Raw genomic sequence first — 15,729 nt, 5'->3', positions numbered from 1 at the left:
GGCTATGGAATTCAAATCCTTGCCCAACCATTAAATTTGCTTACTAAGGCTGAATTGGATTATGGTGCTGGAGGAGACTCTTGAGAGTCCCATGGACTGCAAGAAGATCAAACCTCTCCATTCTGAAGGAAATCAGCCCTGAGTGTTCACTGGAAGGACAGGTCCTGAAGCTGAGGCTCCAATACTTTGGCCACCTCATGAGAAGACTCCCTGGAAAAGACCCTGATGTTGGGAAAGATGGAGGGCACTAGGAGAAGGGGACGACAGAGGACAAGATGGTTGGACAGTGTTCTCGAAGCTACAAACATGAGTCTGACCAAACTGCGGGAGGCAGTGCAAGACAGGAGTGCCTGGCGTGCTCTGGTCCATGGGGTCACAAAGAGTCGGACACGACTAAACGACTAAACAACAAGGCTGATCTAGCCACTATCTTTCAGCTTGTTTTACCTTGCAGGTTAAAAGGATAAAATGAAACGAGAACACAAGAACTCTGTTTTCTTTCTCTTTTTTTCATTCATTTTTTTATTATACATTTCAGAAATAGCCCTGTGCAAAGGAGTGCAACATACACGATATTTATAAGTAAAGGAAACAAGACTACCCATTGAAAGGTCATTCCAGAGTTTATGCGAAGAGAACGGCAAAAAAATATTTCCTCACTTGAAGAGGCATTTCCCCTCTTGTTTTGCAGGTCATGCAAAAATACCGTAAGTAAAATTGAAGTACAATCAGGAGAACCAGAAAGGAAGAAAGGAGAAAATGGAGGAGACTCCGAAAGTCACCTTCCCATAGGTATTGTGTGTATGTCACGTAAAGAGTCAGTAAAGAGCCTTTATAAAGAAGAGGATTATTCAGGTACAAAAATGCAACTTTACGTGGACTCAAAATCACAAAAATGGGAAAAGGGAAAAAGAATAATGCCTTTTGGCATTTCAAAATATTTGGCACACTTCTCACTGTATTGTGGTTCGAGTGGGGATTTTTGCAGGGTGGGGTGTTGTCTATGTGGGGTTTTTTTTTAATCATACTCTGTGACAGAGAATAAAGTCACCATTTTTAAAAAGAAAAGAAAAGAAAGAAAGCAGTTGCTTGCTTGTGGTCATTAGAAAAAGCGATGCACATCTTTTGTTTTTTCAGCCCCCATTTCACATATAAAATTAAATTTCTCTATTTCCTTAAGAACAATTGCCTCCTGCAACAGTGAAATACCAGATTTGCAATCTGTTTTCAGAAAATAATAATACTGAGAGAATTTCTTCCCTGTAGAATCCCTTCCTTAGAAAAAAGTTTTGGTTCCGTACATTCCGTTGAAACTTTAAAAGGTAGCTAGAATTAAATATAGATATAGATATAGATGTTTATAATTATAACTATATATCATTATTTCCCCCTCCCTTTCCCCACCCACATTCATGAATACAGACATTTTCTTTTATAAAAAAATGGAGATGGAGAACATATTGTATGGAAATGTATGGAATTGTTTTTGCAAGATTTTACCATGTAAACAAGTGCTTGTTCAGAACAAGTATAAACAGTGACACTTCCCAAGGTTTCCAAGAAAACACTGCTAGATTCCCTGCCTTTTTCTGTTCTGTATGTTTAAGGGACTTTTTAAAATCCAAATTCCCAACTACCCATCATCCAGAGGGAAAAAGGGGGGGCATCAGTCTTAATTTAGACAACTGAGCTCTTCTTCGTACATTTCAATTTGTACGGTTTGCATTTTGCAGTTCCTGGAATCTAGTTGGGCTTGGATTTATTTATTTTATCTTTTCACACATGAGTAAAACTGCTTTCCTCATCTCACATCGTCTGCCTCTGAGCCTGCTCCTAAGGATTTCGCAAGATGGGTCACAGGATAGCAAGGAATAACTTCAAAGTGCTATTAGTTTCCTTGCCTTTTTTTGTTTTGTTTTTAACCCAATAATAAAAGGTCAATCATTTTCTTTCCCCCTCCTTTTCACTCAGTGTCTCTGTGGAAAGATTTAAACTCCCGGAGGTGGTTTCTCTGAAATGTTTTTGAGGACATCGTCAATTCTGTCGTCTTCAATGACAACTGTAAGCAGAAAAAAGAAAAGAAAGCAGAGCATTTAAGATCCTATGAAGCTTCCATTATTTAGATTTTAATTGCTGACATCACCCTATAGTGAGAAGGCACGGAGTGGGGTGGGGCTTTAAAATGGGAGATAAAATGAGAAAGGGACAAATGCGAACCAGAGAACTGAAGTTCTGTAGCTGACATTCCAAAGGAATGAGCTCTGGATCAGACTAACCATTTATCCCAGGTCTTGTAAAGGAGAATTACCTGGTGGATTTGTCCCATAGGGCATTAGTGGGAGTGAAAGTGTGTGTATTTACATCCATTTACTCACCTTGAAAATCATCATTTATCATTTGCAATTATTTTTAATCCCTCTTCCCCGCAAAATAATAATAATAATAATAGTAAAATCTCCAGTCACACTATGTTCAATAGGGGATCATTACCTAGTGAGTGAAATTAGAGTTGCAGTCACAAAACGTTTTTTATTTGTGACTCAGAAAATCTGCTGTCACCCTCCCCATGACTGTAGGGTGTACAAACACACACACACTCTCTTATCTGAAAATATGATTTCAGTCCAAATATGTGCTTTTCTTTCCAGAGGAGTGCCTGCAAAGTTTATCGCTGAGAATCTGCTCTTTCAAAGGTCACAAAATCTACAACCTCAAAGGTGATATATAGAGTATCAAATTAAGATTCTTCTTTGTAAGCAAAACAAAAATGCACTGACCCCCCCCCCAAAAAAACATGCAAATGAAGTTCCAGGTTGGCTAGTGCCATGACTATCCTAAAATTAACTCCAGAATCAGAAGCACAAAGAGACCACACACACACACCCTTCAACTCATTATAATTAAGCCCTAATTATGTTGGGTGAGACCCTCCAGTCTCAAGGGAAAATGTAAGCGAGTCGAAACAGACAGCTGTACATGGAAAGGGTCTTTTGATGACCTCTGTCTACTGGGGCACTATTTTCCTTCCTCCGCTGCCCCCACCTCTCTGTTGCTGTTGTTGTTTAGTCATTTAGTCGTGTCTGACTCTTCGTGACCCACCTCTCTAAAATCTTGTAAATTTGAACGCTGGTACCTCCAACCCACTTCCTCTCTCCGCCAAATAATTTGACAGAAGTGAACTGGATCTAAGGATTCAAGAGGAGGCAGGGGTCCAGCCTTTCAAGCATACATTTCCCAACTCACCACCTGGAGCAGAGTGCTGTGCAACTCCAAGTCCTACTAGCTTTACTTCAATAAGAATCTCAAGTGGAACCCGCTAGGGACCTGCACATGGGTGAAAGGGGTGTCATGGCTTCTGTGCAGCGGGCCCACCTTGTTGGAGTGGGGTCCAACACCCCCCCCAAAGGATAATGGCCCAGTCTATAACCTCACACCTCTATATTATTGTATTTCCAGACAGTCATGCTGTTCCAGCAAAAACAACGGAATAGACCTGTGGCACCCGAAAGGCTTACCTATTTATTTTTGCATAAGCACTGCGCACCAAAACAAACTGAAGTGCTACAAGTCTCTTGATCATTTTAAACGTTGTTCTTGACCATCAGCAGCCAAAGTTGTAAGTACCTCACCATACCACCACAGCCTTCCTTCCCTCACTGCCTAATTTGCCCTGCATTTTAGATTGTAAGCGCCTAGAGGACAGTGACTGATCTGGGCAAACTATTTCTCTCTCTCTCTCCACACTTCAAAGAAGTGTGACTAGCCCAAGGTCACCCAGCAGCTGCATGTGGAGGAGCGGAGACGCGAACCCGGTTCCCCATATTACGAGTCTACCGCTCTTAACCACTAAACCACACTGGCTCACTTCACAGAGTGTTTGTTGTGGGGGAGGAAGGGAAAGGAGAATGTTAGCCGCTTTGAGACTCCTTCAGGTAGTGATAAAGCGGGATATCAAATCCAAACTCCTCCTCTCCCTCTCCCTCTCCCTCTCCCCCTCTCTCTCATATGCTAACATACACTGAGGACACCAGCAGGAGAAGAAGAACTTCCAATTTTGGCAAATTCATTTGACTCCAGATATTTTTCCTTCACTGGGTCTTATAGGGGCTGTGAGAGATGGGAGCACATGGGAATGGGAGACATGCAGACTTATGCTCCATATTATTGACACTGCAGGAGGAGCTTGGGGGAAACCAGTTCTTCAGAAAATGAGCATAAGAAAGGTATGTGCATCATGGCCTTTTCTTGCACACAGAGAGGAGGGGTGATCTTTCACTCAGCACTTTGGCTCCATTGAAGCCCAGATCAAAGGCCCTTTCCCAGCACTGCTGCAGAGAGTGCAGCAGAAACTCTTCCTGGACAGGAGTTGCAAGCATTGGGCTTTAAATCCCACCTCCTCACCTGACCCTCACCTCACCCCATCTTTGGGAACGGGCACTCCTTTTATTTTTTTTAAGCTTCTATCCTTTTGACACACACAAGCACACATCCAGCCTGCCTTGAGCATGTTTCTTAAGATTAAATTGCCAGGTCGAGGACCCCAGGGATGGAAATGTGGATGGGGCGAACAGCTAAAAGTCTGCAGAGGGATGGAGGGAGACGGAGAGCAGAAAGGTTTGCATGGGCTTAGTGCAGAGGAAAGAAAAAGCGAGGGGGTGAACGGGTGCAGGATTAGGAAAGAATTAACAATTACAGATTGCGTATAGTGTCAGTCGTGGACCCACTGAAATGAGCGGACTACTTAAATCGATTCAATTCAGTAGGTCGTCTCTGAGTTTAAGCATAATAAGAACTATGGTGCAAACAAGTTTCACCCCAGCTGTTGTGCAAGAAGGAGGTTATGGAGAAAAAGATGGCTCATGTTTAAGAGTGTATTTATCTATTGGGGGGTTGCTTTAAGCCGGGGTCCTATCTAATTCAGAATCAGATACGGCCACAGGAACATAGAAACCCTGGAAGCTTCCTTATATCAAGTCAGGCCGTTGTTTGATCTAGCTCTATTACCTACACTGACTGGCAGCAGCTCTCCAGGTTTCAGATAAGAGAGCTCCCTACCCCTGCCTGGAGATGCCAAGAACTGAACTGGGGAACTCCTACACTGAAAGCAGATGCTCAATCTCTGAGCTGTGGCCCGTCCTCTAAAAACAAAGCAAAGATGCCCATCCTTGTGGTTCTAATCAAGGGGCCGGTTTTAACAGAAGCACTGAAAGTCACGTCGTTGGTCTATCTAGCTTAGTGTTACCTACACTGACTGGCAGGCTTTTGGACAGGGTACATTCTCAGCCCTACCTAGAGATATGGGAGAAGGGGGGAAAGAATGAACCCTGGACCTTCTGCATGCAAAGCAGCTGCTCTGTCGTTCCTCACTGCTGTGCTCCCAGCACATCGAGGAAATGGGGGGGGGGTTGCTCCTATGGAACATGGTGAGGCTTACTCTCGAGTAAGCACACCTAGACTCCGCAGTGGGAGCTCGTGGGGGTGGAAGAACCCAGAAAAATTGCAATTAAGGATTTGTAACTATGGGGATGCAAGCTCTCACACGCCACCCCACTCTCGGAAAAGTTAAGAACTTCCACAACATTGGGGGGGAAAGGGGGTGCAGGGACTGGAGGAAGGCGCCCGCCAGCAATTTGCCTCAAAGCAATAGGGAGGCTGGGGTGCAGTTTCCAAGCGCGCCGAACGACATCCTCCCCATGGCTGCTGTGGGGGCTCCCCGTTACTCCGCGTCTACCCCGCATGGCTGCCCCGTTGCGCTCACCGCATTTGCTCCTGCCGATCTGCCCCAGCTTGGGGGGCCGCTTGGTCTGCCCCCCCGCGTAGAAGTTGTTGGTGTCCTGCAGGCGGCAGGTGAAGGAGATCTGCCCCACCTCGCCGCCGTCCCCATAGGGCCCGATCTTCTCCTCGCTGTAAGGCAGCACCTCCGACATCGTCGCTTCCACCGAGGCAGCTCCCGGGAGAGCGAGGCAGGCGGGCGAGACTGCAGCGGCGGCAAGTAGCAGCTCCGGGAGGGCGAAGTCCCTCAGGCAGTTCCCGCAGGGGTCGTCTCCGGGGTGCGGCTGGTGGCAGCAGTAGGATCAGGCGCGGGGGGAGGGGGGACGGGCGGGCGGCTGCTGGGGGGTTGCCCGCTAGGCTGCGGGTCCTTGCCTAGCCTGTTTTTGCCTGGGGCTTGCGCGCTCGCGGCTAAAGAAGGTGCGCAGGGAAGGTGCTCAGCAGACTGCCAGGCAAAGCCCAGCGAGGAAGAGACAGGAGAGGGAGGGGGAGGGAGGGAGGGAGGGGAGGAGAAAAAAGGCAGAGATCCTGGAAAAGCTACAGCGTCACTCAGAGAGGGAGGAGGAATGGAGAGAGTGAGAGTGAGAGATAGATGCAGCCTTGGAAAGTGCCTCACTCTTCTCTCATCCGTGTCTCCCTGCGCTCATCCGTGTCTCTGAGGAAGAAAAAGCGTCGGAAAATTCCTGCGCTCTCCTTATCTCGCGCGTTCATCTCGGACCAGCTGCTCGCACGTCTATTGCAACGACGTTGCTCTTACAGCCCATGCTTGCTTGTTTTGAACTGTTGCAGCTCAGCCTGTGACTCAGGAGACTAGCATGCTCACGTTACGGTTATTGCGAGCAGCAGCCAAAAATGCCCCTCTTTTTCGTCATTTTTTTCCCCCAAATGGAGAGGGGAAAGAAATAAAACAACAATACAGTAGTTTACCCTTTAAGAAACAGCAGCGGCAGCAGCAACAACTCAGGACACCCCTTGTCCTGCCTTGTTGTATTTGTTGGCCAAATTTCCACCAGCTGGCAAGAAAATAATGGTATTTGTTTTGCAATCTGCCTTTGCCGCCCTGTCAGCTCAGCATGCTCAGGGCAGTTTATGGTAACGGATATTTTAAAAACGAGTAAAACAACTTGTGTACGTGTGAGCGCACGCACGCACACATATTTATGCACTCCTTATTCTGTTTGTGTGATGAATAACTTTGCCAAATGCATCTATGGTGTTTTCAATGGCTGGTTTGGCAAGAAAATAATTGCATTTATTTCTATTGAAACTTTCCATTGCCACCCTTCAGTCCCACAATCCCAGAGTGGCCGGCAATAAATTAATTTAAATATAAATTATTAATATTATTATTATTAAAAAATTATAGCTCTCCTAATCCCTGTATGTGTTGCATTCCTTTGCCCAACGTATCTATTGCGCTTTTAGCAGCGCAGCTGGTTGTTGGGTTTTTCCCAAGGAAACAGCAGGTAAAATGACATGAAGCAAACATTAAAAAAAAAATTAAGTGCAACTCAGTACACAAAGCATAAAACAATCACAACAATTAAAGTTAAATAGCAGGAAACAGGAAATACGTGACAGCTTGCACAGAACCAGCGTTCCCCAATGGTTGCTGTCGGCAGGAGAAGCACACAGCCAGGGTCAACTCCCAGCTCTCACTCTCTGCCTCGTTCAGGCTAGCCTACCTCACAGGGTTGTTATGAGGGTAAAGTGGATGAGAAGAGAGCTATGGGTTATATCCAGTTCAGTTCTCCATGGAAATTATGGACCCAAGTTAGCCAAGTCCATTCATTTCTGTTGGGTAACTCTGAGAGGTACCAACATTGGCTACAATCTACAAGCACGTGAAAATGATCACCAGCATTTCGGGGACGGGGGACGGGACAGGATAATGTCATTTCCCAATACATCTTTGCATTTCTGCAGTACTCCGAATTGGCCAATCTGCTTGCCTTTCCCACGCAGCAGGGCTAAATTTAAAATGGAAGTTCATCCTTAAGACGCTGACCAGAGGTAGGGCCACTGTTCCATTGGCCTCAGTGTTTTCCACACTGGCTGGCAGCAGCTTCTCAGGGAGTCTTTCCCAGCCCTACCTGGAGATGCCAAGGATCAAACCTGAGACCTTCTACATGCAAAGCAGGTGCTCTGTCACTGAGCCACAATTCTCCCTCTAATGCCTTGTAATGTCATAAAGAAGAGGTTGTTCCAGGGCATGTTCAGAGTGCAGTGTTATGTTGTGAGCTGGACTCTCATCCCATGTTGCCTTCCCCGCTGCATGCATGCTGTGGCCGGGGAGACGGCAATTTATTAAGCACACCTGAAAGGAGCAAAGAAAGTCACTAGTTTGTTTATTTATTTGTAGGTTTACAAGCCCAAAGGTATGCTCCACTTCTCAGTCACCAGGTGGTTTCAAGAAAATAAAATTTAAAACAACACACACACACACACACACTAAAAGCACAATCCATAGCAAAAAGAAAACACCCCAAAACACAGCAGGAGACAGCATGTGTGCCAAATCAGGACAACTAGCACCCTAAAAGCACAATGAAAAAGAAACCTGCTTTTACAGCACTTTTTGGCTGGCATAGCTGCTCTGAAGTCAGAAGTTCAGCCTTCGAATATCCATGGCAGAAATTATTAGCATTTATTCCATTTATACGCCACTCTTCCTCTTGGAGGAGCGCAGTGGGGGGCAGATACGGCAATGATAAAACACTTAAAAACTAACAACAGTGGAAACTGTTTGGAACCATTCTAAAAAACCAAAACATATTAAAGCATTTGCAACCAGTGATCTTGCGGAACAGTGTCTTTTAGCCATTAAATGCCGGGGGAAATAGGAATACTTTAAAATCCTTCCTGAAAGTCAATATTGAGGGAGAAAGATGAACTTCATTGGGGAGGCCATTCCTCAAATGGGGAACCGCCACCCCAAAGGCCCTGCACCACCACCACCAAGGCCTCACCTGCCAATCGTAGGGTATTCAGGTGATTGATATTGGGGAATTAGTTCTTTAAGGTACTTGGGTCCTAAGCATTTAGGGCTTTGTATGCTAGTTTTAACTCCTTGGATTTGGCCTGGTAGCTCACTGGCAAACCCCACATTCTGCATTCACTGCAGCCTCCTAACCATCTTCAAGGTGTGCATGTTCTTAATGAAATGAACATACAGAAATGAATCATGTTAGTACTTTGGTTGAGATTCCTGCATCACAGGGGGTTGGACTAGATTGCTCTTAGGGTCCCTTCCAACTGTACAATTCTATGGTTCTAGTGGAAACAGCTTGCACACAAAAAAAAGATATATATTGGTCAACACTGCATACAAAAAGTTGCATATTAAGAGAAATTTGCCAGGGAGTTTTCATGAGGTATCTGGAAATGGTTATGGAATTGAATTTAAGATTTGAAAGGGGGGAGGGGGACACAAAAATTGATGCATTGGTCCATTGTTACTTGCTGCAGTGAACTGAAATACAGTTTCTCCTTTGGCTCCGGGTTGGCTGTGTAACTTGAGAGATCCAGTGTCAGGATGGAATCCTCCTATGTAACTGAAAGGCATCGCTCACTGTGTTACAGCAAGGTGATGCAACCCCTTGTCTACCTGAGACATCAGTTTCAGTTGTCAGTTGTCAGTTTCCTACAGCCAGAAGTTAAAGGAAGCCAGGAGTTCTGTTCTTGGCCCAGCCTGGGTTGCCTTGCCCTGCCTCCATGTGTGGGAGATGTCACCTTATTCAGGAAAAGACCAATTTTTCTCTCTCCTGCCCTCACTCCAAGGAGCACAAGGTTGCCTATGTGGTTCTCCCTGCCCCCCTCAATTGACCCCCCACAACAACCCTGTAAGGAAAGTTACTCTGAAAGGCACTGAGTTCACTGAGGTCCTGCTACGAGAGACTTCTGGTGGTTCCTTCACTGCAGTTACAGGGAAGCAGGCAGAGGGCCTTCTCGGTAGTGGCACCTGCCCTCCCACCAGATGTCAAGGAAATAAACAACTATCTGACTTTTAGAAGACATCTGAAAGCAGTCCTGTTTAGGGAAGTTTTTAATGTTTGATGCTGTATTGTGTTTTTAATATTTGGTTGGAAGCCAACCGAGTGGCTGGGGAAACCCATTCAGGTGGGTGGGGTATAAATAATAAAAGGATTATTATGGTATTACAGACCCTCCAAGTGTCCCTAGTTTCCAGTGACAGTCCTGGATTTACAGAAGCTGTCTCAGTTTCTGATGTGATCCAATAATGTCCCACTTTCCGTTAGGGTGTCCCTATTTCCATCAGATAAATCCTGGAGGGTATGGAGTTATCCAACCCCCGAGCCATCTGAAGGCAGTCCTGTATAGGGAAGGGTTTTTTTAAAAATGTTTAATGTTTTATTATGTTTTTATATGTGTTGGAAGTCACTCAGAGTAGCTGGGGCAACCCTGTCAGGTGGGCAGGGTATGAAATTATTTTTATTGTGGAAAATGATGTCCCTATTTTAATCGGAGAAATGTTGGAGGGTGTGTTATTACTACTCATTGTAACAAGTAGAAGAATTAAACAGAAATGTTCGCTAGGTGGGCTCAAACTACCAACCTTTTGGTTAACGGCTGACCACACAAACTGCCCCACAGAGACATAATTGGAGACCAAATAAAGGCACTTAGGTGCATGGAGAAAGAGCCCAGATAAAAATTTCCTCCCTTCCTGGTTATCAAGTCAATCATTTGATCCGTTGGGAGGAAAATATAGCCACCCCCATCAGCTGATCTGCACATATCAACTGAGAAGAGAGCGCTGCTTGGTGTTTGGGGCGGGGAGAGTGGCAGGTCACACACCCTTTCTGCCCCACCCACCACTGATATGCACATACATGCACACACAAGGTGAGCCACCCCTGGGTCAGATACTTTCATCAATGTGCTTCCTCCTTCCTTCTCTTCCACAGAGAATTCAAAGTGCAGGTTTAAAGCTGTATAAAGCAATAGTTAAAATGCCTTTGACCACCTTGGGGACATTGAGTTCACTCTGGGCATATGGAAAGAGCTGTTCTCTGCTGGCCGTTTTCCAAAGGCATAACAATTTTTCCGCTGCCGATGGGCCAAAGTACAGCCATGATCTGGGAAGAGGAGCAAGCAAATAAAGGCTAGGTGAAGCAGCTTTCATTTCCACAGCACAGATCCATCCCAAGGGAAGGGGAGCTTCCCCACCTTACATCCCTTCAAACCTGGAGATATTCCTTTTCCCTGGAAATGTAATTGCAGGCTCTGATCCCTGACCCAACTGGAAGACTGTCAATAAGTACAGTATTTTAAATACACACTGGCAGCAGCACACCTCCTATTTACAGGCTGCTATCGCCTCTGGAGCCCTTTCATTTTCGCACAGGCACCGCAAATACATCAGCTTGCAAAGTCTGGCACCTTTGGCCAATGCTAAAATTCACAAGTTGCATCTACCCATCACCACAACAGATTCACGTGATTTAAATGAACATTAAAGCAAGAACTTCATGGGCTGGGGAGGAAAACCACCCGCAGAGTAGTGTTTTCCCACCCCAACCCCATCTCAATAAATGACGTAGATGGAAAAGATGCGGAACAATTGCCCTAGGAGAAAAGGCTACAGCAGAGGTAGCCAACATGATGCCCTCTAGTTTCTGTTGAACTTTCACTCCCATTGTTCATGACACAATTTGCATTTCTACAGTATGTGTCGGTTCAAATTTAGAAACTAGGACCACAAATTAAACAGACATAAACCCATCTCCCCGCAGTGGCCAGGTGAGCTGTGTGCCCGTTTAGTCTGCTGTCCAGGTGTGGGTGGGCATCTTAGAATCGCAGAGTTGGAAGGGACCACAAGGGTCATCTAGTCCAACCCCCTGCAATGCAGGAATATTTTTGCCCAACGTGGGGCTCAAACCCATGACCCTGAGATTAATAGTCTCATGCTCTACCGCCTGAACTATCCCAGCATAGGCCTCCCTCCGTAAGGTTCTTGCTGTTTAAAGTGAACTTTGATTGTGGCAGCACCTACGTGTTTCCCCTTTTTTAAGACACCGTCTTAGAACTTTTTTCCCTCAAAAAAACACAGGGTGGCTTATTTTCGGTGGGATGTCTTTTTTTTTTCACCTCCTCCTTCTGCTGCGGCCGGCATTGCTGCTGTGCCTATCACTATGTCTAATTTTCGGGGTATGGCTTATATTCCTTGAATGCTTAAAAATCCTGCTATGGCTTATTTTATGAATACGTCTTAAAATAGGGGAAACAGGTACACTTGGGAACTCCCTGCCTATTGACATCAGACAAGCACCTTCACTGTACTTTTTTCAGCACCTGCTAAAAATATTTTTGTGTAGACAAGCCTACCCAGATATGTAGAACATTTCAAGCTTTTTTTTAGTTTATTGCTTATTTTAATTTTTTAAAATGTTTTAAATAGGTGTTCTTTGTTGCTGTTTTTACTGTTGTTGTTTTTTACCAATAATGTTCTGGCTTTCTTCTCTTTGTAAACAATCAAGGGGTGTATGGCTTTTATGAAATGAATAAAAATAAATAAACGAGACGTCCCTTCAAAATAGAGGGTGTGTAGGAGGCATAGGAATTATGATGATCGGACTCCGTGCTAGGGAAAGATTCCATCATTAGGAAGAGAATTGAGAATAAAACTGCCAATATCACAATGCCATTATACAAATCTTTGGTGCAGCCGCATTTGGAATACAGTGGTACCTCGGTTTATGAACACAATTGGTTCCGGAAGTCTGTTCATAAACTGAAGCGTTCATAAACTGAAGTGAACTTTCCCATTGAAAGTAATGGAAAGTGGATTAATCCATTCCAGACGGGTCCGCGGAGTGGAGTACTCAACCTGAAGCATACTTAACCCGAAGCATGGGTGTAATTGGTTCCGGAAGTCTGTTCATAAACTGAAGCGTTCATAAACTGAAGCGAACTTTCCCATTGAAAGTAATGGAAAGTGGATTAATCTGTTCCAGACGGTCTGCGGAGTACTTAAACTGAAGTGTTCATAAACTGAAGCGAACTTTACCATTGAAAGTAATGGAAAGTGGATTAATCTGTTCCAGAGGGGTCCGCAGAGTACTCAACCTGAAGCGTACTTAACCCGAAGCATGGGTGTAATTGGTTCCGGAAGTCTGTTCATAAACTGAAGTGTTCATAAACTGAAGCAAACTTTCCCATTGAAAGTAATGGAAAGTGAATTAATCCGTTCCAGATGGGTCCGCGGGGTTCGTAAACCGAAAGTTCGTAAACCGAGGTGTTCGTAAACCGAGGTTCCACTGTACTGTGTACGGTTCTGGTTGCCTCACTTCAAAAAGGATATTCCAGAGTAGGGAAAATTTCGGAAAAGTGAGGTCAAAATGATCAAGGGGATGAATCGACTCCCCTATGCTGCAGCAACTAGGACTCTTTCTTTTAAAAAAGCAAAAAAAAGAGGTGAAGTCTATAAAATAATGCATGGCATGGAGAGAGGAGAGGGACATTCCCCCCCCCCATAACACTAGAACTCGCAAACAGCCAGTGAAGCTGAATGTTGTAAGATTCAAGACAGGTAAAATAAAGTCCTTCTTCACACAGCACAAACTATGGAACTCACCCCCCCCCCCCCAGGAGGCAGTGAAGGCCACCAAATCAGATGGCTTTAAAAAGAGGATTGCACAAATCCATGGGTGGTTAGCAGTGCTGGATTCACGTATAAGCTAAACAAGCTATAGCTTAGGGCCCCACTCTCTTGGGGGGGGGGGATTTAAAAGAATAAAAACTGGATGTATCTTTCCAAAATATAAGATAAAACAAATAATATAAAACCTACATACAACAACAGTGTTTTGTGTTGTGTAGGCTCCTATGATGTAAGTAATGGGCACTGCCTGCTAGCCTGCTCCCTAAAATATCACTGGTTTTCTCATTTCTATATATAGGGTGCCTACATTCTGCATGATAAAATACATATTTTGTTATGTGCAAATGGCTTTAGATACCTATTAGGTCCATAAATTACCATATAACATATATCCAACACAAAAAACAGCAACAATTTGTTGTTGACAAAGGACAGCTGGACATAAAGGGCCCTATTACCTTCAGTAGCTTAGGGCCTCATCAAACCTAAATCCAGCCCTGGTGGTTAGGCTATCTGGCTACAAGCCATCTGCCAGAGGCAATAAATGCTTCTGTACACTAGTTGCTGGAAGCCACAGGAGGAGAAAGTGCCCTTGCCTGCGTGTTGCTGCTTGCATTTCCCACAGACATCTGGTTGGCCACTCTGAGAACAGGGACTCTGGACTAGAAGGGCCTTTGGCCTGATCCAGCAGGCTTTTTTATGCTCTTCTCATTTTAATAGAAATAAAATCTCATCCTGGTGGGGAAGACCGGCGGCCTGCCACAATCTGCCATCCAGATGTTCATGGACATTTTCGAGGCCTCTCCTGCACATCCTCCATATCGTTAAACCCGATTTGGACTGGGAAGTCCCAGAAGACATCTCCAAATAAAAGGGCTGTTCTCTCTGACATCCCTTGAGGTAGAGGACTGTCCTCTATAAAGTAGGGTACTTTACTCTGGAAAGTAGGACAACTGGGTGAAATGTAATTCAAGAGCATCTTAAAGGTATTTTCCCCAGGAGCTATCCTATCCCTGCTTCCCACAGGGCCCAGCTTAGGAAATCTAACTCAGTTTTTCTCAAGCGTTTCAGGAGAAGGTTCTGGCTGCCGGCTCCCCTCAGCATCTCCCGCTGAGAGTCCTGTAAGGAGTAAAAACGACTGTCCCAGTTTCCCCATTTCAGGTCTCGCACACACAGAAATGTGTTTCAAGGAGCCCAGCTTCCAAAAGCAGCTTGAAGTAGATTTGAAAATGCTAGAAGGAACACTTTTATGAAGTCTAAATGGAAAGATGATCTCGGAGCGGGAGAAAGATGTATGCTTTTTGAGGGTGGCTCCATTTTTTTAAAAAAAAACATCCCTGGGCATGTCACTAGTCCTCATGAAAAGACACTCACTCACAAGAAGCGGTCTCTTGCGGCAAAAGCAACAAAAGGGACTTCAAGGCAGCTTAAAACATGGGTTGTCAATATGCACGTCTAGACTTTCATGCATCTAGATGGCACCAACAGGATTCCATCCTCCTGCCCCCTACTGAAATTAGATTAGAATGCTACAACAGAAGGAGTTTCCAACTGCATTGGGGGGCAGGATTTGGGGGGATTGTGATTGGATGGAACCTGGGGAGTAACGCCCTCCAAGCCTAACTGTTGCAGGGTTGTTGTGAGTTTCCTGGGGATAGCAGCTGGGAGGGGGGGATGATTAACTCTTGCCTCCCCAGTCAGACTCTCCAAAGAGCACATGCCTTCCCCTTATGCTTGAAAAAAAAAGTGAAAAGACTTTTTTTTCAAGCCTAATTGTTGGCCGGGAAGGGAGAATAAGAACAGGGGAATAAGAAACTGTGCATAGATGATTTCCCCAACCCTCATCTACACTGACAAGCAATGATTCTGCACAGGCAAGGATGTTTTCCCAACCCTACCTGGAAATGCCAAGGAGCAGCCTTCAGTTTCTCCCTGCCTCTCTCTGCCTAAGCTGCAGGTCACAGTCTCCAGATCGCTCCCCACCTTGGAAAAAAAGAAAAGAAGCCAAGACTGTCGGATTTGCCAGCCCTACCTATGAGTGGGGAGTCGGTGGGAGGGCGGAATAGAGAACCACGAGGTCGGTTTTTTGACTGGCACGTTTCAGGTGCAAACATTAAGAGGGATTTGTTGCCCTCACTCAAAAAACAACTAGCGTGGGTGGGCAGGAGGTGCAAGAGGAGCCGCCTGCTTGCTTCTTAATTTAATTTGCTGCTCTATCATGCCTTGAAGCGCTGTGTGCATTTAGCTGCCTCCTCACCGCCACACACACAAAGATCTCACATGCACCCCCAAACTTCACTTGGAAGAGAGTAAAACAAATATTTCCCATCTCGCCA

At 45.2% G+C, this 15,729-nt stretch overlaps 1 protein-coding gene across 1 annotated transcript; it reads right to left on the bottom strand.

Annotated features, from left to right (window-relative positions):
* Positions 1–495: 495 nt before the first annotated feature.
* Positions 496–6,086, bottom strand: CAMK2N1 (calcium/calmodulin dependent protein kinase II inhibitor 1). The gene is made up of 2 exons (XM_035119682.2): positions 5,759–6,086; positions 496–2,059 (listed from the first exon to the last, which is right to left on the bottom strand). The coding sequence occupies exons 1-2, from the start codon at positions 5,925–5,927 to the stop codon at positions 1,989–1,991; spliced, it is 240 nt and encodes a 79-aa protein (XP_034975573.1). The 5' UTR covers positions 5,928–6,086; the 3' UTR covers positions 496–1,988.
* Positions 6,087–15,729: the final 9,643 nt, after the last annotated feature.

This window comes from Zootoca vivipara, chromosome 6 (genome assembly GCF_963506605.1).
Source record: "Zootoca vivipara chromosome 6, rZooViv1.1, whole genome shotgun sequence".
In the NCBI taxonomy this organism is placed as follows: domain Eukaryota; kingdom Metazoa; phylum Chordata; class Lepidosauria; order Squamata; family Lacertidae; genus Zootoca; species Zootoca vivipara.
This window is presented reverse-complemented; position numbering and strand designations above follow the sequence as displayed.

What these genes read in the sequence shown, in the direction of transcription:
- CAMK2N1 (XM_035119682.2), bottom strand. Translation starts at nt 5,927, where the DNA reads ATGTCGGAGGTGCTGCCTTACAGCGAGGAGAAGATCGGGCCCTATGGG. An exon ending in GATCGGCAGGAGCAAATGCG is followed by an intron (nt 2,060 to 5,758) that starts GTGAGCGCAACG and finishes TTCTGCTTACAG; the next exon opens with TTGTCATTGAAGACGACAGA.